This window comes from Bubalus bubalis, chromosome 21 (assembly GCF_019923935.1).
Source record: "Bubalus bubalis isolate 160015118507 breed Murrah chromosome 21, NDDB_SH_1, whole genome shotgun sequence".
Lineage (NCBI taxonomy): Eukaryota > Metazoa > Chordata > Mammalia > Artiodactyla > Bovidae > Bubalus > Bubalus bubalis.
The window spans coordinates 37,288,620-37,309,668 of NC_059177.1; the positions used below are offsets into that span (position 1 = coordinate 37,288,620).

The window sequence follows — 21,049 nt, forward strand, 5'->3', positions numbered from 1 at the left end:
CCCAGGGTCTCATGGTGGCGCCATAGCTGTAAGGGACAGACCTGGATGCAGTCTGCGAAGCCAGTGCTCTTCTCCAGCGCCCTCTGCTCCTTCTGGGCGTTTCCTCAGTGCTGCCCGCGAGCATGGGCAGGATGCTCTCAAACCCCCAATGACCTAGAAGAAGCCCCCTCTGGCTCCTGGTCACCCCCCTGGCCTAGTCCCCGCTGCTCTCCTCTTGCTCACTGTGCTCTAGCCCTTCTGTCACTTCTCAGAGCACCTGGAACTTTCTCTGGTACAAAATATTCTCATTCCTCTGCCTAGAATACTTCCCCCACCAAACTCTTGGTTTGACTGGCTCCTTCGCTTCCTTTGTGTCAGACCCTCATTATCACCAACACAGGGCTCTCCGCCAGCACTCTGTCTAGGGAGGACCAGTCTTTAATTCTGCATCTAAGCCTCGCATTTCTTCCTTGCCTCCTAATGACTTGTAATGGCTGTAACGGTGTGATTCGGTCAATCTGCTTTTCCTTTCGGGTGGAATATTCCTGTGAGGTGCTGTCTGAAAGGGCCTTGTCCACAGTTGCACTCACAGTGCCCAGCAGCGGCAGGGCTTCAGCAAAAACCCTTTTGAAGAAACCAAGTGAGTTTCTGGTCCCTGGCTGCCCGCTCTCTACCACAAGGGAGCCGTTTTTGCTTGTGCCTACTGTGGAGTCAAGTGTTTCCTGAACAAATACTCCAGTGTGGTCTGCTTGGTGACTGGGGCTGATGGCTTCTGGAAAGCAGTAAGGGGCCAGTGTGAGCTCAGCGCAGATGCCAGCTGGTCATCACCAACTGGTTCACATTTTCTGCACATCTTTTCAGTTAGCCATTAGCTTTGTGGCCACACAGCCACCACAATCCCCCACGGAGCTGAGGAGGAGTGAAAATTGACCCCACATGTTTCAAAGAGTGCTGCCTCCTGATTTTCCCCTTCGCTACCTTTTATGCATCTGTCTATTACTGGGGTGAGTGTATCAGAAAGTTAATGCACAAGTGAGCAGGTAGAAGGCTAGAGACTTCCAGTCCAAGTCCATGTTTTGATCCTGATCAGGCTTGTCCTGGTTGACTGTACTGGGTCTGTCAGATCTGAGACTTGATTTAAGTCCTATTGTGATGCTGGTCACTTCCAGACCACACTGGTTCAAAGCCTTGTTCATCCCATAGTGCTGTCCACTGGGAAAGCCAGAATTAGTCATGGCCTTCTCTGGAACCAGCTGGTCTTCGATTTCGGGGCCAGTTTCCCTGTGCATCAGGAATGAGGAAGTGACCCGCTCTCCACTCCCCTCCCCCATAACAGCTGATAAAGGAAATTGTTTCAAGTCTCCCTGGTACCATGGAAACAGATGGCAGACGCGTGGCCTGTGTACACTTACAACCTGCTGGTCACTTGGGACCTGCTCGATGGGCAGACCACCAAGGGAAGAAAGGAAGGTGTGCCCAGGGCTCGAGATTGCAAAGCTTCAAATGGGGGAGGGAAGTAAGACAGCCAAGGCCCGGAGCGCAGGGAACTCCTGAAACCCACCCAGGGAAGGACAGGCTGTCAGGAGTAGGTTTGTTGAGAGGACTTTAGAGAGAAAACAGCTTGGCAGTTCCCTGATTTGGGAGACGCCCAGCCTAGGGGAACACATTCTTCCCTCTTCAGAAAGTGGGTGTGTCTGCCCTGCCTGGTGGTCAGGCTTAACCCCGCTGCTCCCAAAGTGTCGAGGACTAGTCCCCCTCAGTCTGCCGTCAGCTGCAGCTCCAGAATTAAAAGTGTTTGAGCAGCATTTCTCCATGGAACTGAGTTCGTCCTCGAGGATGGGATGGTAAAGAATCTGTCCGCAATGCAGGAGACCTGGGTTCAATCCCTGAGTCAGGGAGAGCCCCTGGAGAATGGAATGGCTACCCATTCCTGTATTCTTGCCTGGAGAATTCCATGGACAGAAGAGCCTGGTGGGCTACAGTCCATGGGGTTGCAAAGAATCAGATGTAACTGAGTGACGAACACTTTGCACACTTTTCTCCATCGGGCTCTTTGTCCCCCAGGGTAGATTTGGCATTGTCTGGACACAGTTTGAGTTGTCAAAAGTGGAATGGGGAGGGTGCTTTAGGCACCTAGTGAAGATGCTGCTTAACCTCCCACAATGCGTAAGGCAGCGCCCCACCCCCCTACCCGTGCCCCAGCACAGAGAATCATTCTGCCCCAGATGCAAAGACTGCCAAGGTTGAGAAACCCTGGATCAGTGTCTCTGAAGGTACGGGCTTTTCTGGAGTAGAAGCTCCTGCAGTTGCAGGGAAGGATTGCCCTTGAAGTGCTGTCACAAGTCAGGCAGTGCTTCTCTAACCCTCAAGGGCATGAGAATCGGCACCAGAGGATCTTGTGCGAATGCAGATTCCGATTCTACAAGTCTGGATTGGCTGCTATTGCCCCTGGTCTGCAGATCACATTTGGAAGAGCAAGCGGTTTTGAGTGCATTCATAATCTCCCCCTCCTTCCCTTCTCACTCTCCCTGTCTCTCCATCCCTGTTCCCCCCGCCTTCCCTGTCGTACTCTGTTCAAACCCTGTCACCTGGGAACATGTGGTGGTTAAACCTCACTGCCCAGATGACAGAGTCTCTCTAGCTGTTGCCAGTTTGAGGTTCAGGGTGTTGATGAAATCAGTTGGTTAAAAAAGAACCCAAGGGACCTGAGCAGACTGCTCCCCAACACACACACTTAAGCAAGATGATACCCCAAAGGCATTTTTTGCATAGTCTCAGACACTTAGCCTGGACAGAGCCCTTGACTTCGAGGATGCTCACACATGATACAGTTTCTCAGACTTTCCCGTTTTAAACTAGAGGTTGAAACTATTTCTAGAAAGGGCCAGATAATAAGTATTATAAGCTTTGCAGGGCATGTAGTCTCGGTCACAGTGACTCACTCCTGCCATTGTAACAAGGAAGCAGCCATAGACAGCATGCAAATGACTAAGTGTAGTTGGTTTCCAATAAATCTTTATTTACAGAAATAAGTACATAGTGAGCTGGATTTAGCCCCTGAGCCATAGTTTGCAAGTCCCTATTCTAAACAGTTCCTTTTTCTTCACGTTTTTGCTTCAGAGAAAAAAGAAAGAAGAAAAAAAATCTGGAAAACCTAAATCACCAGTATGGGTTGTAAATAGAGGGCAAAAATGAGTAGATATTCTTTCTTTTACTGCATCAAAATGTGAATGCATCCTTCAAGTGGGCAGAACCATAATTTTCTCCCTATGCCAGTTGTTTTTTCTTTGTGGTTTTGTTTTCATTTTGTTTTTGCTGGGGTTGAGAGGGATTAGAAAGGGCAATAAATAAGGAACAGCAAGAGGTACCAAAAGAACTGCCAGTGCGTGTAAGTCTGCATTTTCTTTTTTCTGTGCTTCAGCGAATACTTTCTACCCTTAGGATCAGTGGAGGAAGGGGGCACCACAAAGATTGCCTTTCTCTTCCATCAGACCCAAAGCTTTCTTTGAAGGTATTGATTTTTTGCATCGTCACTGGCTTCTGTTAAAACCTCCTGTTTGCAGTGAGGGGGCATTGCTTGGACGGAAACGCTTGAGTGTTGCTTAAAGCGCCTGGCTGCATTTTCCAGTTGACAGTTTAACCGTAGGGAACCGCAGGCTAAATTCAATACTGACCTCTCTTTGTTGGGGCATGTCCTGTGGGACCTGAGGGAAACCCACAGCCCCTGCGGTGTGTGGACGTTTCTTTTGCTCCTGGCCATGCTCACCCCAGGGATAAAGATAAATCGCAGCGTTTAACTCCCCAGTCACCATCTAGAGCTTCTCACAAAGGCCGCTTTATTTGGAGAGGAAAAAACCCTCTCTGTCTGTTAATAAGACAGGGTGCCTCTGGAGGGGAAAGCGACTTGGCATCTGTGTCTCGGGCTGTCTGGTGGGATCTTCTGCCAGGGTCTCCAGGACTTGCTGGGACCCTGACAATGCCAGTGTTAAGTGTGGGGTCAGACCGTGGATTTCCGCTGGAGCTCTGGGGAACTCTGAGTGCAGTTTCTGCCTCCTGTACACATACACATAGCTGTGCTCATTCACACACATGCACGCATGCACGCGCATACACAGAGTCATGGCTTGGGCAGCAAAAAAAAAGTACTTTTATTGCAGGAGAGCTGAGGGGCATCAAGAGCCCCATTCAAGTAGATTGTACTGATGTGCTTTAAAAAAAAAAAATACACACACATTTCCCTTCTTTTCAAAGCTATTTTTAAACATTATTTTTGACTGCACTGGGTCTTTGTTGTGATGCACGGGCTTCTCACTGAGTGGCTTCTCCTGTGGTAGAACACAGGCTGTATGGCACGTGGGCTCAGTAATTGTGGCACACAGGCTCAGTTGCCCCGTGGCACGTGGGATCTCCCAGAGCAGAACCCGTGTCCTCTGCATTGGCAAGTGGACTCTTAACCATTGGACCACCAGGGAAGTCCTGATGTGCATTGTTCTGACACCGAGTCTCATGCTACATGGAGAGTGTGCGCTCTTTCGTGGGGAACTTTTAGGCCTTGTTTACTTTCTTCCCATGCATCGAACACCAGCTGCTGAGATCAGGGCTAGAAAGCAGGAACCAGCTCTGGCCCTCTTGATGCTTATAGGCTGGTCATATAGAGATGGACAGAGAATCAAAACTACACAAATTTATGACAGTTGTGACAAGGCTTAAAAATGACATTTTTCTCAGCTAATCATCACCACAGCTTGTGAACTCAGGGACTGTGTTATGCCCATTTTACAGATGCATCTCCAGAGGTCTCAAAGTTGACCCAAGTCCCCTCTCCAGTTCTGCTCAGAATTGGTTCTAGAGTTGCCTCTTCATTGAAATATGAATCTATTCACACACAGTACAGTCTCAGAAATGCATGACTTTGGGGCTTAGAAGAGGCAGGTTCAGGAAAACAGCATACAGTATTTGCTAGATTATTTCTCCTGACCCTCATTTCATTCTAGGGCTGGAGTAGAAAGCCCAGCAAAAAAACATCACACCCTCCTCCATAGCTTTTGTTTCTCAGTGTGATTTTTGAAGAATTTTTTTTCCTTCCTTACATTTATCTGCTCAGGCTAGTCATTCATCATCTTGCATTGCTCTCCTCTCCTCTCCGCCTTCAGATTGGGGAGGTTCTGGAAGTGATTAGGCTGTTGTAAATCAGCTTTTATGATGTGTACGTCATCGATAAGCAGTGCGGAAAGCAGGAGTCAGACAACTCTACTCCTCTTGCCCTGACAATTATCCCAGTAATGAAATTTAAATTTTTTTAAAAAGTGACTGAAAAGTACGATGCTTGGCAGAATAGTTGCTCAGTAGGCATATCCAGTGTTTAAATTGGGCTCTTTAATGAGAACACTGCATTATTTTTACACCGTTTTATTGAGTTATAACACACATAAGGTAAAGCAAACTAACATTTAAACTGCACTTCAAGAAATTTTTCCATGTGCATTCTTTTATAATCATCACCCAGGTCTAGGTGGAGAACATTCCTGCGCCTTGAATATCTCCCTTGCGCCCCCACCCATTCTTCTGACCTCTCCACCGCAGACAGCCTCAGCCTCTTCTTGAACTTCACGTAAATGGAATTGTACTGCGTGGATCCTTGAGTCTGTGGGCATTCTCTATGACATTCATCCATGTTGTCCAGAGTAGATATTCACTCTCATTGTGTAATATTCTATTATAGCATGGTTTTTCAACCGGGGTAGTATTGACATTGGGGGCTGGATAATTCCTGGCTGAGGGGACTGTCCTGTGCGTTATAGGGTGTTCAGCAGCGTCTCTCTGCTGCTAAATTCTAGTAGTGTCCCCTGCTGCTGCTGCTAAGTCACTTCAATCATGTTCAACTCAGCAACCCCACGGACTGTAGCCCAACAGTCTCCTCTGTCAACGGTATTCTCCAGGCAAGAATACTGGAGTGGGTTGCCATGCCCTCCTCCAGGGGATCTTCCTGACCCAGGGATCAAACCTGAGTCTCTTACGTCTCCTGCATTGGCAGGAGGTTCTTTACTACTAGTGCACCTGGGAAGCCCCAGTAGTGTCCCCTATCCCTAGTAATTTCCCCTAGAATTGAAAACCATTGCATCATATCACTGTACTAGAATTTTAGGAAACTTTTTCTATGGAAATAACTTCAAACTTGCTGAATAGCTGCAAAAATAGGACAAACGATACCCATAATGTATTTACCTAGATTGTTAACAGTTTGCCCATTTGGTTTATTATTTGCACTGTCTTGCACACACACACACACACACACACACACACACACACATACTGCTAAGTAGTGTTTCACAGTGCTCATAACATTAGTTTTGTGCGGGGAGAGAAAGTCGTTGGCCCCAGTAGGTGGGGAGGAGTAATCAGTGGAAGGGGTTATAATGGGCCAGTGCAATTCAAAGACATGTCGCCTGTGACCAGAAATGACCGAATTGCTGTTCTTTTTCATTGATAATGATCAAGAAATGCTGAGATTTTGCCACCTGGTCCATTCTTAAACTGCTTTTTTTAGAAAGAGTGCTGTTTTTAAATGGACAAAATGGAAGTTACTCAAATCAAGAATCTCCTCCTACCTTCAAATTGCTTTTAGTCTCAATGATGGCAATGACAGCGCGTTAGGATTGCAGGGCTCTTGCTGTTCGAGAGCATTAGGATCACTGCTTGCCCCCATCCCCACCCCATCCTACTGACATCTCTGACTGCTAGGTGTCCATTTGGAATCTTGGAACAGTCATCTACTAAACAGCCTGAGAGGATAAATATCCCTCTGTCTACTTCCAGGGAGTCAGTTGGTTTTCAAGATATCTGGGATAGAGGCCAAGGGACAGCAGGCAGACCAGGAAATTACTGGAGGCTAAAGGTGGAAGTGCGGAGAAGGCAATGGCAACCCACTCCAGTACTCTTGTCCATGGGGTCGCTAGGAGTCAGACACGACTGAGCGACTTCACTTTCACGCATTGGAGAAGGAAATGGCAACCCACTCTAGTGTTCTTGCCTGGAGAATCCCAGGGACGGGGGAGCCTGGTGGGCTGCCGTCTCTGGGGTCGCACAGAGTCGGACACGACTGAAGCGACTTAGCAGCAGCAGCAGCAAAGGTGGAAGTGAGGTGGTCCAGTACTATGGGACTCGGCTCTAGGCTCAGTGTTGCTAGGAAGTATTGGGGCATGGCTCTGCTTCTGAAGCTTAAAGGTTCTTTGTCCAGAGAACTTATAGACAGATCATCATTAGAACCAAAGAGGTGATTGAAGCACTTTGGAAAGTGAAATTCTGAACAGAGGAAACATTGTATATAAGATACACCGATAGGCTCCTAAGTAATTTTGATGAAACTTTGGAGGCATGACTGGTCAAAAAAAAAGCTTTTTAGCCAGGTGCCCCCTCTAGGTGGACGCTGGCCCACTGAGGAGTGGGGAGAGCCCTCCCGCATACTTGCTGAGCAAGCTTTTGTGCAGAGTACAACTGTGTGACGGTTTGCAGCGACCCTGGTTAGATGACGGTTTCGGTGACCCATGGCGATGGAATCCTCATCGCTGCACATTTGTATTAACTTCCGTGAACCTCTCCTCTGTCTCCCTCAGGCCTCTCTGCGGATGGTGGCGCCAAGCGCCAGGAGCACCTCTCTCGGTTTTCCATGCCAGATCTCAGCAAAGACTCTGGGATGAATGTGTCCGAGAAGCTGAGCAACATGGGCACGCTGAACTCGTCCATGCAGTTCCGCAGCGCTGAGTCGGTTCGCAGCCTGCTGTCCGCTCAGCAGTACCAGGAGATGGAGGGCAACCTCCACCCGCTCAGCACCCCGATCAGGTACAGAGACCTGCAGGCGCACGGAAGGATGCATCAGAGCTTTGATTTCGATGGGGGGATGGCGGGCAGCAAGCTGCCGGGGGCAGAGGGCGTGAGGATCCAGCCCATGAGCGAGCGCACGCGGAGGAGAGCCAGTTCGCGCGACGACAACCGCCGCTTTCGGCCCCACCGGTCTCGGCGATCCCGACGCTCTCGCTCAGACAACGCCCTCCACCTGGCCGGGGAGCGCGAGGCCCTCTCTCAGTTAAAGGAGAGACCCCCCCTGAGAGCCAGGGAGGACTATGATCAGTTCGTGCGCCAGCGGAGCTTCCAGGAGAGCCTGGGCCAGGGGTCCCGGCGGGACCTGTATGGCCGGTGCCCCCGGACCGTGTCGGACCTGGCTCTGCAGAATGCCTTTGGGGAGCGCTGGGGCCCCTACCTCGCTGAGTACGATTGGTGTTCCACCTGCTCCTCCTCCTCCGAATCTGACAACGAGGGCTATTTCCTAGGAGAACCGATCCCCCAGCCCGCCCACCTGCGATATGTCACCAGTGATGAGTTACTACACAAATACAGCTCCTACGGCCTCCCCAAGTCTTCCACGCTAGGCGGCAGGGGACAGTTGCACAGCAGGAAAAGACAGAAGAGCAAAAACTGTATCATTTCTTAATCCAATGGGGGGTCAGGGAGTGGGGGAAGATGGGAGCTAAGAATGTAGATTCAGAAACTTGCACTGTTGGAAATTTTAAAGCGCTTTGGGGGTGGGGGGTTCCAGGGAGAGATGAGAGGAGCTCTCCCTTGATGGAGGCAAGGTTACCTATTGACTCCATAGGTAGTCACAGTTCTTGGCATGTTGAACATTATTTGCACATTTCACTTTGGAAACGCTGTAGGCTCAACGGAGGCCAGGGTTGGTCACCTCTTTCTCCGACCCTCTGTGTTGAGTTGCCACTGGCAAGATGGCAAAATTGTTTCCTGCTCGCTTATATATATATATACATACATACATACACACACACACACACACACACACATATATATATATATATAGCCTCTCTGGTTTTCTTCCTTTTAGGATCCTTTTTCCAGTAAGTAATTTGTTTATTAGCCAGGACCCCACACTAAGTTATTTACATGTCCATTGTAAATGCAATGTAAATGAGAGTTCTGATAAAATATTTTTGTATTTTGTAATATCAAAGGAATTTCTATATCGTAGGACTCAGTGGAGCCTTGCATGCACGTCTAGCATTGTCTTTTGAGTAGTATTACAGGGTGGTCCAGGACCACTTTTTTTTTTTTTTTTTCTTTTTTCTATACAAATTTGTTACATGTCAGTGAGACCTTTTTCAAAGGATTTTATTCAATTTGGCTTTTTGTGGCTAAAAAAAAACTCACAAATTACCTGTTACACCCAAAACATTTGATGCTCCATCCATCTTAAGGAGCCATCCTTATCTGCTCCCACCCTCAGTAGAATCTCTTCTCTACAAAGTGGTAGTAATTTTTTTTTTTTTAATAATTGCCAACGTAACTTCTGCCAATTAGAAAAACCAACCAGTGTCAGTCAAGTTCCGTGAAAAATGCCATCCCCGCTGGAAACACTGACGTTGCTCACCATTGATCTGTCCTGTGGGGAAAACAAAAGTGACTGTGAGTGGTGCCGTTGTGTGATGTCAGCATGACATTGTTTTGAGTGTGGCATTATTTCCTGGTGCTCGTTTCCTGGATTGTATTATCCACTTTCCTTTACCAAGGCAGACAGAACAGCTGCCTTAGCCTGACAACCGGTTGTCCTCAGCGCAAATGAACTTCAGCTTTGGGAAATTCAGGCCAGAAAGGTTCCGAGGGGCTCTGGGAGTGATGGTGCTTTCTAGGTCGTAGGTCATATGTGGAGATGGAGGGCCGCTTCCACCCGCTCAGCACTCATGTCAGGTACACAGACCTGCAGGCGTGGAAGGATGCATCAAAGCTTTGACTTCGAGGGGATGGCAGGCGGCAAGCTGCCGGGGCCGAAGGACACAAGAATCCAGCCCACAGATCAAGGGTAGAGGCTGAAGGGGAATATGAAGGAAAGTCAGAGCAAAGAAGAACTTCCAGAAATGAAGTATAGGAGAGGTGAGAACCACCTTTGAACACCCTCTGGTGCTGGTGGGAAAAAAAAAAAAAAAAAACCCAGTTTAACTCATTCTATAACCAGAGTATCTGGGTTGCCCAGAAAGATTGAGCCGCTCAGGAGATTTTGTGTGATGGTTCTGGAAAACAGATGTTGCTGAAAGAGAGGTTTCCGTTTTGAACTTTGGGGACCGTCGGTCAGATAGAAAATGAGCTCACAAGTGAGTGTGCTTAAAGAAGACATTTAACGGTTGTGTTGTTTATAGTAAACTAAAACCTCCTACCTAGCTTCGGTTAAAAGTGAAGCGCTTGCTTTTGCTTCCATTCTCCTCCTTCCCTTCATGGATTGTGGGTGAAGTGACCCACTGGGGGCCCACCTGTAGTGAGATGTACTGTCATTGTAGCGTGCGGTGTATCTCAGTGGCCATCTGCCATGGTGAGGTGAGCCTGGTCTCTTTTCAGTATAGTAGTTAATACTTTCTCGTGTTTTCTTATGCAGAGGATGTGGAAAGTGGCTTTTTAGACACCATCCCACATGGGTCTGGGGAAGGAAGGCTGTAAAGGATGTGGAAGTGGCACTCCATTCAGGATGTATTAAAATAATTTGCTTTTCAGGTATTTATATGACATTTGTCATTGTCACTGATGTTTTTGAAAAAGCGATGCAAATGTTGGTTGTGGCTGTTTTCCGCATGCTTTCTTCATATCTAAATGCTTCATTAATAATCCAAGCCTCTGGAGAATTAACTCTATTAAGTTTGTATAGTGAGTTTGTAAACTGCTTGGCAAACTGATAAAGACATAATGTATACCACCACGCTACCAACGTGGCAGGTTTCTGGTAGAAACCGGGCGAGTCCAATTTGGAGTTCTAAGTTTCTGGATTGATGAGAATAGAAAGGCATTTTGGAACAAGAAAAGAGAGACAAAAAGTAGATCATTTAATTTAGCAAATAACTGAAAATAATGTTTGTCTTCTGTGGCCTGGAATCCGAGGAAAGAAATTCTCCTAGTAAACGTTGTTTTCTTAATCTGTCCTTTTTAGAGTACCTCTTAACATTTCCCCAATGAGGCTTTGACCACCATCAGCAGAAAGAAGAAAGTGCCCTAGACACTGGCAACTGAGCAGTATGCAAAGGGATGAGAGGAATAAGCAGTTTCAGATCTAGCTGCCCAGGGAACGTCCATCAGCTGAACTGGCCAGAGCTGGAGGTGTGGTGAGATACAAGCCTTAGGGTCATACAGTCGAAAAAGCAAGATCACCTCTATCTTGTCCACCACTGCAGACGCCTCCTCCCCACCCTAGATGCAGCCAGGCACCCTGTGGAGATTGCTGGCAGAGGCCAGGTAAATCCTCATTGCAAGGATGGAACCTCCAAGGGAATGCCCGAGAGAGGGCAGGTTGTCACTGGGTTGGGAATTCTGCCTCTTAGTGATAACTTACACGCAACATCCCAGAATCCCATTCCCCAAAATTCAGCACATTCCTTTCTGAGGCCGGATCTGATCCTTACGTGATCATCATCAGAAGCTCTTACTTAGTCAAGCTTTCCTCCACGGCTGGGGCTTGCAGTCATCTCTTCTTAGATCATCATTTGATCTTTAATAGACTGTGTTTAGAAAAGTAAATCTTTTCCCTGTTTATTTTCTTCTCGCATGGTTTGGTTTGGTTTTTTTTCCTACCTCTCCTCGTATTGATCTTCTTATCTTTTGGATAAAACAACACTTTAGCGTTCATTTCATTTCCTGTTGCTGCTCAGTTCATTGGCAACAGAACTGGCCCTTTCCCAAGTTAGAAGTCAGTGACAGTTTTCTGAATGGCCCTGCCAGTGCATATCAACCTTGATACTATGAGCAAATTTCTTAGCAGGCTGGTGGCATTCAGGTAGCCTTCCATCTGTCATAGCATTCTGGGATTTCTACCAAGTGTGAAGGTAAGTGAGGTCAGGGAAACCAAAAACATACTTCTCAGTTTTTGCCAATGTTCAAGGGTGGGGGTGGTTTTTAGAGTTGGTTGTTTGGCCCTGTCCACCTATATTCACCTTCTGTCCACCCTCCACCAGCCTCACAAACAAGCAGTTTGTCATTTCTCATATGGCAACTGAGGATAGCTCTTTTTCTTCCCCTTGTCCCATTCTATAGGATGTTTCTTCAATACAACAAGATTATATTTTCCTCTTCTGCAATAGCTTTCTGCTTCTTGGGTACCACTAGCCATTGTTGAGTTCAGGTGGGGATGTCTCTGCCATACCTATAATGTGGGCAGATAGAACCAGGGTACCCCTTCAGAGAGTGTGGATGCAGCCTCAGAAATCTTTGCAACACTCTAGCCAGCTAGGACCAGTTGATCCGAATGGATTTGCTTTGTCTGATAACAAATCTTACTCGTGAACTGATTCTTCCTTGTGTTTCTACCCTGGGCTCTTTTGCCATTTTCCCAAAACAGTTCACCAGCTATTCAGGAAGCATCATCCATAAATCATTGTGCGATGCCAATCCCTGTGCCCCTGTATTGCAGATGCTAAAGGAGGCTGACTTCTTATAGACTAAACAAAAATCTCTTTGGCCTCCTTTTCCATTTTCGGGTTCTTGGCCAGTTATAAGCAATCTGTGTTTGCCATTTCGCAGAGGTAAGATAAGAGTCCGTCCCATTCTTTTCTAGTCCCACCTTCTAATAAAGAACAACACAAATACTTAAATTCCAAGGAGAAGTGCTCTTTGCATATTTCTCTCTAACAGAAACCAGATGCTAATGCATAAGAAGGAGGATCTATCTTTGACAAAGGAAAGTGGACGATGAAATCAGTCATCTGAGGATTTCATGCCAGAAGGGTTGCTATCAGCAACTGTTTAGCACCTTCAGGGCTTTGACAAGGACTCTGCGGACAGCATTCCAGGTACAGAACTCAGCCAAGCCTCCTCTGCCAATCTTGAAGGCAGTTCCAGATTGCTGCCTTTTGAGGTATGTTTCTTAAAGTGTGAGAGACGTGGAAATGAAGAGAGTTTTTGTCTTGCCTCCAGTGGTCAGTCCCTTTGGGGCCTCAGCAGACACCAGAGCCTGTTTGTCTGACTACTGGGAAGCAGTCATCAAGGTTAGAGTTGAAAAAAGATTGCAATCTTTTTCCATTTTCTCAAAATAGAAGTTCCTTCAATACAAGACTCCCAGAAAGCATGACTTACTGTTGGGGGCTGTACTAGTTTATAAGCTTACTTCCTGCTTATAACTTTCCCAAACTGGCTTGTCCCAACAGGAATCTAACATTGTGTTAGAAATTACTTCTGTGGTTTAGATACAGAATCCATGAGAGGGTAGGGGGAGTGTCTTATTCTATCCTGAGAGTTTTGAGATGTCCCTCACCCTACCAAGTATTTGGCCATTGATGTTCCATAGGTCGCTGACCAGGCCTTTTTAAATGTTTCAGAGAGAATTACTCAAGCCTTTCTAGTTAATTTCCATGTTTCTCCATAAAGTATTTGGTTCTATCCTGGACCCTGACTTTGCATTCTAAGGCCTGTGGGTCCTCCTTTTTCCCTAGCAGATGAGGACCTCGGCAGTTCTCCTGCTCCGAAACGCATTCTTTCCTATACAGGATCATTTTGTCCATCTTCTGCTTTAATTCCAAGCACGTAAACAAAACCTCAAAGGGCCTGAGAAGGTAAGGCACACCAGAGTCTGTGTTGTGTGTCGGGTGTCAAGCTATTTGTTTAGAAGGTCTGCAGTGGACCTTTGGTGTGGGCTCTGCCAGAGACTGTTGTGAACACTTTGCTTGAGATCCGTGCCCTGTGAAATGGATATGATGTTTTACTGATGTCTGTAATACATTTGTAAACTTCCAATAAAATTTGAATAAACGAAATGTTGCCATTCTTCTCAGTCTTCCATTACTTTCTAGGTTTTTGGAAGTCTTTGCCTTTGAGCATCTCAGCAAAAGAATAGAGAAGGTGCACATACATGTCAGGAGAGGTGAGATTTGCTGTGAAAGATGAACCTGATTGTTCAGATCAGGATTTCTCAACCTGGGCACTATCTGCATTTTGGTCCAGTCCATTCTTTGTGGCATAGAACCATCCTGTGCATAGTAGGATGTTTAACAATATTGCTGACCTCTACTTATTAGATGCCCCAAGTTGTGACAACTAAAAATGTTTGCTCCCACCCCACCCATTAGGGTATTTTTTAAAAAACGAAGAAGGAAAAAGAAAGTAACAAGTATGGGCATGGATGGGGAGAAACGGGAACACTTTTGCACTATTGGTAAAAATATAAAGCAGCACATCTTCTGTGGAAACAGTATGGGAGTTCCTCAAAAAAATTAAAAAAAGAACTACCATATGATCCAGCGATTCTGCTCCTGGGTATATACCCAAAATAATTGAAAACTGGGCTTCAAAGAGATAATTAGTACACCTGTGTTGATAGCATCATTCACAATAGCTAAAAGAGGCAACCCAAATGTCCGCTGATGATGAATGGATAAGCTAAATGTGATCCAAACGTACAATGAATTGTTCTTCATCCTTTGAAAGGAAGGAAATTATGACACATGCTGCAACATGGATAAACTTGAGGACCCTAAGCTGGGTGAAATAAGTCAGTCACCAACAGATGTGTGTAATTCTGCCTTTATAAGCTACCTAAAGTAGTTAAATTCACAGGCACAAAGCGGTCGCCTAGGGCTGATAAGAGCTCATGGGAAGATCTTCGAGTATACATTTTCTCTTTCCAAGATGAGAATTCTGGAGATTTGTTGTACAGCAATGTATGTGTACTTACTACTGAACTGTACGTTCAACAGCGGCACATTTTCTGTTATCTTTATTTTACCATGATTTAAAAAAAAAAAATCTCCACCCTTAGCTGAGTGTCCCCTGAGGAAAGAAAGCACTGCTGGTTGAGAACCACCAGTTAAAATGCTTTGTACCTTCTTAGTATCTTCATTCCTTGAGGATTCTTGAAACTGACTTCAACCCTGGGCCACACAGTTAATTTTCACTTATTAGCAGGAATTGAAACCAGCAGATGGCTGAAAATATTTGTATTCGCTTCTAAGCAAATAATAAGTGGATTGTGTGAAGAGTTCTATGCATGGCTGTTTTCTGGTTAGGATGCTATTAATACTGTCTGGGAGCCAAGACCAAAGCAGCATGTAAATTAGATTTCCCCATGTCTGATTCACAACATTTGGGAGCTGCTGGATACTACAATATTGTTTATTCATTCACTCAGCAAATGTTATTGAAAACCTGCTCTGTGCTGGGCACTTAGAAAACAGCAGTATATACAAAGCAAAGATCCCTATCCTAAAGAAGTTTGTGAACTTGACTTTCTACTAGATGAGAAATCTGGAACAGTAAGTAGTCCCACCCACCCTAAGCACGAGGACTTGGGAGCTGCAGATGGGAGGTTTTTTTTTTTTTTTTTTTTTTTTTTGGTCACTCTGTTTTTGTTTTGTCTTTGTTTTTTTTTTTTTTAAATTTTATTTTATTTTTAAACTTTACATAATTGTATTAGTTTTGCCAAATATCAATATGAATCCGCCACAGGTATACATGTGTTCCCCATCCTTTATTATAAGCCCTTCTGAGAGCCTTTGGATGAAGGCTTTAGAGATGGCAGTGACTGTGTGTGTCTGCTCACACACCCTCCTGGGGAGCATGCCCATCAGGCAACCATGGTTTCACTATATGAGCCCCCTCTTCCTATGCCTCAACAAAACTTTAGGAATCAATAACGGCAGCCAACCCATAATCTGTAAGTGACCTAGCATGACGTCGTAAAGTGGACCAATCAGCTTCTCTCTCTCAAGGTAAATGAAGAAATTCCATGTAAATTGGCACAGCCCCTATGGAATACAGTATGGAGGTTCCTCAAAAAAACTAAAAATATAGTTGCCATAGGATCCTACAATCCCATTCCTGGGCATATATCTGCAGAATATTGTAATTTGAAAAGACAGATTCACTGCAGTGTTCATTGCAGCGCTGCTCACAATAGCCAAGACTTGAAGCCAACCTAAATGTCCATGGGCAGAGGAATGGATACAGAAGGTATGGTGTACACTGCTATAAAATGGATAACCAGCCGTGTGGCTCATGGACCTACTGTAGAGCACATGGAACTCTGCTCAAGGGTATGTGGCAGCCTGGATGGGAGAGGGGTTTGGGGGACAATGGAGAAGTGTATATGTATGACTGAGTCCCTTCGCTGTTCACATGGAGCTATCACAACATTGTTAATAGGCTACACTCCACTACAAAACAAATAGTTAAAAAAAGAAACTGTGGTGACAATACACAAATCATAATCAAATTTTGCTACTAATGAAAATTAATGCAATTTTTAAAGGTGTGGTATCTATATAGAATAAAATATTACTCAGCCATAAGAAAGAGTGAAATAATGTCATTTGCAGCAACATGAATGGACCTAGAGATTATCATACTAAGTGAAGTAATTTAGACAAAGACAAATACCATCTAATATCACATGGAATCTAAACTATGACACCAGTGAACTTACCTATGAAACAGACGCATCGACGTGGAGAGCAAACTTGTGGTTGCCAAGACAAGAGGGAGGATGGATTGGGAGTTTGGGATAGGCAGATAAAAGCTATCATATAAGAATGGATGAACAACAAGGTCCTATTGTATAGCACAGGAAAGTATATTTAGTACCCTATAATAAACCATAATGAAAAAATATGAAAAATATGTGTGTGTATATATATATATATATACACATGTATGTATGTGTAACTGAATCACTTTCTGTACAGAAATGAACACAACATTGTAAATCAGCTATACTGCAATAAAATGAAAACAAAAATTCCAAGAGGCAGTGGAGGTGAAGCTAAGAGAATGTGTCGGGAGAGTGGGCTGGTGGAGTCAGGTCAGTGCACATCACAATAAAATGAAGGATGTGAAGGATGAGGAAGGAAAAGACGAGGAAAGCAGAAGAAGGTAAGGAAAGCAGAAGGTCCAGCTGAGAACAGGTCCAAGAGCAAAGATGGACACGAGCACAGAGATGTGAAATGACCTCGAGGACCTGGTCCCCACGACTCCCTCACCTCCACAAGATGCCAGTTCCTTCCTTGGAGGTGCTGCTCGAGGATTTTTGCAGGATTTTGGTGCTTCACACACTCCCTGTGTTTATGTATTGTCACACTACATATCTGCACAGGCTGCTCTTTGCACTGAAGTGTTCCTCGCAACCCTAATTCAGCCATGAAGGATGACTTCTGAATGCCAGCTACAACACCTTTTGTTTTGCCCCACTCCCCTTTTGTTTTCAGTCCCATCTCAACCACTTGCTAGTCGTGTCATCTTGGGAAATGTCCACGTCCACTCTGTTGACTTGGGTTTTATCTAACATGAGCATAGTGGGATTGTCATTTGGGTTTATTGGAATAATGCACATGAAGCTCTTGGCACTGTGTCTGCCATTGTAAGAGCTTGAAATATGTTAGTGGTGGTGGTGGTGGTGGTTGCTGCTGCCACTGTTTTTACTACTATATCCCACCCAAAGAGAAAGGATGGCAGAAACTGGATGTCATTAGTATCTTGTCTGAGAGTGTTCATTGTCTTCTAATGTAAGCATTTAGTAGGATTTTGTGACACCCCAAAAAGGCCTGAATCTTGACAATAGTTAAGAAATGCCTGCAGAGTTAATAATGCAAGTCTCCCACAGAGGTTCTGATTCAGTGGATCTGGGGTCAAACCCCAGAATCTGCTTTTAAAAGCTGTACTGGGTCTTCATTGCTGTGTGCAGGCTTTCTCTAGTTGTGGTGAGCAGACTTCTCATTGTGGCGCGTGAGCGCTAGGCACATGGGCTCAGTAATTGTGTTGTTCAGTCGCTAAGTCGTGTCCAACTCTTTGTGACCCCATGTATGCAGCACACCAGGCTCCTTTGTTCTCCACTATCTCCCAGAGTTTATTCAAAATCATATCCATTGAATCAATGATGCTATCTAACCATCTGTTCTCTGCTGCCCCAGTAGTTGTGATACAAGGGCTTGGTGGCTCCGTGACATGTGGAATCTCCTGGACCAGGAATTGAACCCGAGTTCCCTGCATTGGCAGATGGATTCTTAACCACTGACCCAGCAGGGAAATCCCAGAATCTTCTCCTTCAGCATGACCCTCCATTTCGGTCTGATGTAGCTAGGAACAGGTCTCCCAAGCTCACCCACTCCTAAAGAAGCTGAGTCACAAGGCCTTTGGTCAGGATGGAGAGATCTGAGTGAGCCTGGAGTTGAGAATCCAGTTTTGAAAGCTCTCAGGTATATTCACTCTTGCCTAGCAGTGACAGTCTTCAAACAAAGAAATTTAGTTTAACTGACTTTACATTTTCTGAGAGATATATATCACTGTATATCAAAGAGATACGTGGAGTGATGCACAGCATTTGCTTGTTACCCAAAGTGTGGTCTGGCTGCTCATTACCTAAAAGCCTATACTTGAGACGCTAGGTTGGTGGGAAAGAAAGTTTGCTTTATCTAGGAGTCTGGTCGGAGAAGGCAATGGCACCCCACTCCAGTACTCTTGCCTGGAAAATCCCATGGATGGAGGAGCCTGGCAGGCTGCAGTCCATGGGGTCGCTAGAGTCGGACATGACTGAGCGACTTCACTTTCACTTTTCACTTTCATGCATTGGAGGAGGAAATGGCAACCCACTCCAGTGTTCTTGCCTGGAGAATCCCAGGGATGGCGGAGCCTGGTGGGCTGCTGTCTATGGGGTCGCACAGAGTCGGGCATGACTGAAGTGACTTAGCAGCAGCAGCAGCAGGAGTCTGGTAATAGCAAGGGGAAAGGGTAGACATGTCCAAAGGCCGAATCCCACCCCCAACCCCCCCACCGACAGTCAGTGGACAAGAGTTTTAGAGGGGAGTTTCAGGGATGTACAGGCAGAGGGAGGGGGCTACAGGCAGAGACAGCACCGATGAAACCGCTCATCGGTTGTTTGACCAGCGTCATCTTGATTCAAGTATAGTTAATCTTCAGTTCCAGGGTCAGTTTGTTTCCATTTGTTTGAGGCCGTTTCTCAGAATCGTGGCAGCTTATGTCATGGCTACAGTCTGGTCATCAGGGAGTTAGCCTCTTCCACCTAGTGGGAGTTTCATTATTTACAAAACAGCTCAAAGGATATGGCCCAGAATAGTATCTATAGCCATTGAGGAGGAACTAAAGGTTCTTGATTTTGTTTAACAAGTGAACTATTATTTTGTCTTGTTTGACTATTTTCCTTTGTGTCTGCTTTTTCTCACTTCTCTGGTTAATTTTATTCTTTGACCAAGGTTTTTTGTTTTTGTTTTTCTTTTTAACAGACCCAAGACAGGCAGAGGGCATAGGGATGGGAGTGGAGAAGGACTTTAGGGTCCTGCTCTGTTTCAAGCTAATTGTAAAATGCCATCTAACAATTAAGTTAGGATTAGAGAATTGCTACTCTTGGCTCATGTAACCAGTGGCTTTCACAGATCAAAATTACCTAGGTAGGTTATTAAATATCCAGAGTCCCTGGCCCCATCCCTAGAAAGTCTGTTTCAGCAAAACCTGGGAAACTGAATTTTTCATAGACATCTAGGGATCTGAGAAGACCTGTTAGGAAAAACTGCTCAGAGCCTGTCTCATCATGGGGAGTCCTTCATCTCCTGTGAGTGAGCCCTTCTGTGCTAAATGCATGCAGCTTGTGTGACAGAGCTTCAGTCTGGAAGGGTCTGCTTCTCAAATGTTCATTCACCACATGTGTAAAGTACACAGGTTTCCTAATGGCCCAGACTGAAAAACATCAGCCTCTTTGGAAAACCAGTATCAGTGTCATTTCTAACCACAGCTGGTTTTGTCTGAGAGAGATGTCCAGGCAAGACACCAAGAAAGAAACCTTATGAGAAGATGCAATAGAAAAATAATCAAAGACAAACACAGGCTGAAGTTTAGCCGGAAATGGTTAAGCCATTAAATGACACAATCGTTCTCAGCAGGAGAACAGATTTCTCAACATAATACTAGCAGATACTTGTTTTCCTGCTAGGCTGGCTGATTCTGGAGATAACACAGATCATCAGGGTTGATCTGTTTTATCAGATCAGGGTTGATGGGCGGCTTTGTACCATTAACACAGAAGTTAGCAAACACAGGAAACTGTAGGTACCAGAAAGCGATCCCAATAGCTAGAGGAATTTGGACCATAAAAGGCAATTGTCTCAGGCCACATACTTTGGATTTTAGGTGGTTGAAGCTTACTTCAAAGTAACTTGAGCATAATGGAAAGAGAGAATTTATTTGAAGGGGACTGTGTGTCTTGAAAGAATCGAGGGCAGCCCCTTCCTGCGAACTTGGAACCAGGAAGAAGAAAGCCACAAAGACCTCAGAAAAAGAATTTTATCCCGATTTTTAAATCTTTTTCCCTTCAGTTGTCTTGATTGGCCCAGCTTGGGTCACATGCTCATTCCTGGTTGAATCAACTGTTGGAGGAGACTGGGTGACTGCTTGGTGCCAGCGTGCTGGTCAAGTGCTAGTTCTTGTGGGTAAGCAAAGAGTTTTCAGATAGAGAAAGTCATGGGCTGGACAGACACCCCAAAATGTACCTCCTGTAATAACTCTCTTAGATCCCATGGGGAGGAACCAGGATTATTATCTATTAATTGTATTTTTAAACAGCCGGGTACACCATACTTACTGAATTGGAGCAACCATCTCAAGTGAAAGTTTCTACCATTCTCCAGACCTAGGCCTCCAATTGGCCCAGTCTTAGCCAGGTATTGCATTCAAAGAAGCACAATTCAGGAACCAAAAAATATCAATCAGTATTTCAAACCTGTACTATCTCTGAAGGAAATTGTTAGGGGAAGCACAGTGACTGAAACTGCCCACCCTGGCCAGGCACCATGGTAACCATTTGCATGAGTTGTTTTATGACAGGAGGTCCTCGTAAGGAACACGGAACTAATAAGCCACCACCAACCAGAAGAGTTCAGGAAAGGTCAAAATGAAACACCACATGTCCGACCGCCTCCCAGAATCCTTCACTCTGGCATCCATCTTGGCTAAACAAGGCATACACCACCAGGAAGGACTCAGAGTCAGAATGATTGGCTAAGGACAACCCAGAAACTAATCCCATCACCATAAAACC

The 21,049-nt window shown here is 45.5% G+C and overlaps 1 protein-coding gene across 10 annotated transcripts in view; it reads left to right on the forward strand.

Moving 5' to 3' along the window:
* Positions 1–13,782, forward strand: part of PRICKLE2 (prickle planar cell polarity protein 2) — a 388,704-nt gene extending 374,922 nt beyond the window's left edge. For 9 of the 10 annotated variants that reach the window (XM_044933918.2, XM_025273093.3, XM_006069734.4 and 6 more), the window contains one exon: positions 7,593–13,782. In XM_044933918.2, coding sequence (XP_044789853.1) covers positions 7,593–8,467 — 875 coding nt within the window. In that variant the 3' untranslated portion in view covers positions 8,468–13,782. The remainder of the gene's footprint in view (positions 1–7,592) is intronic. The other variant, XM_044933921.2, reaches the window with a different exon arrangement.
* Positions 13,783–21,049: the final 7,267 nt, after the last annotated feature.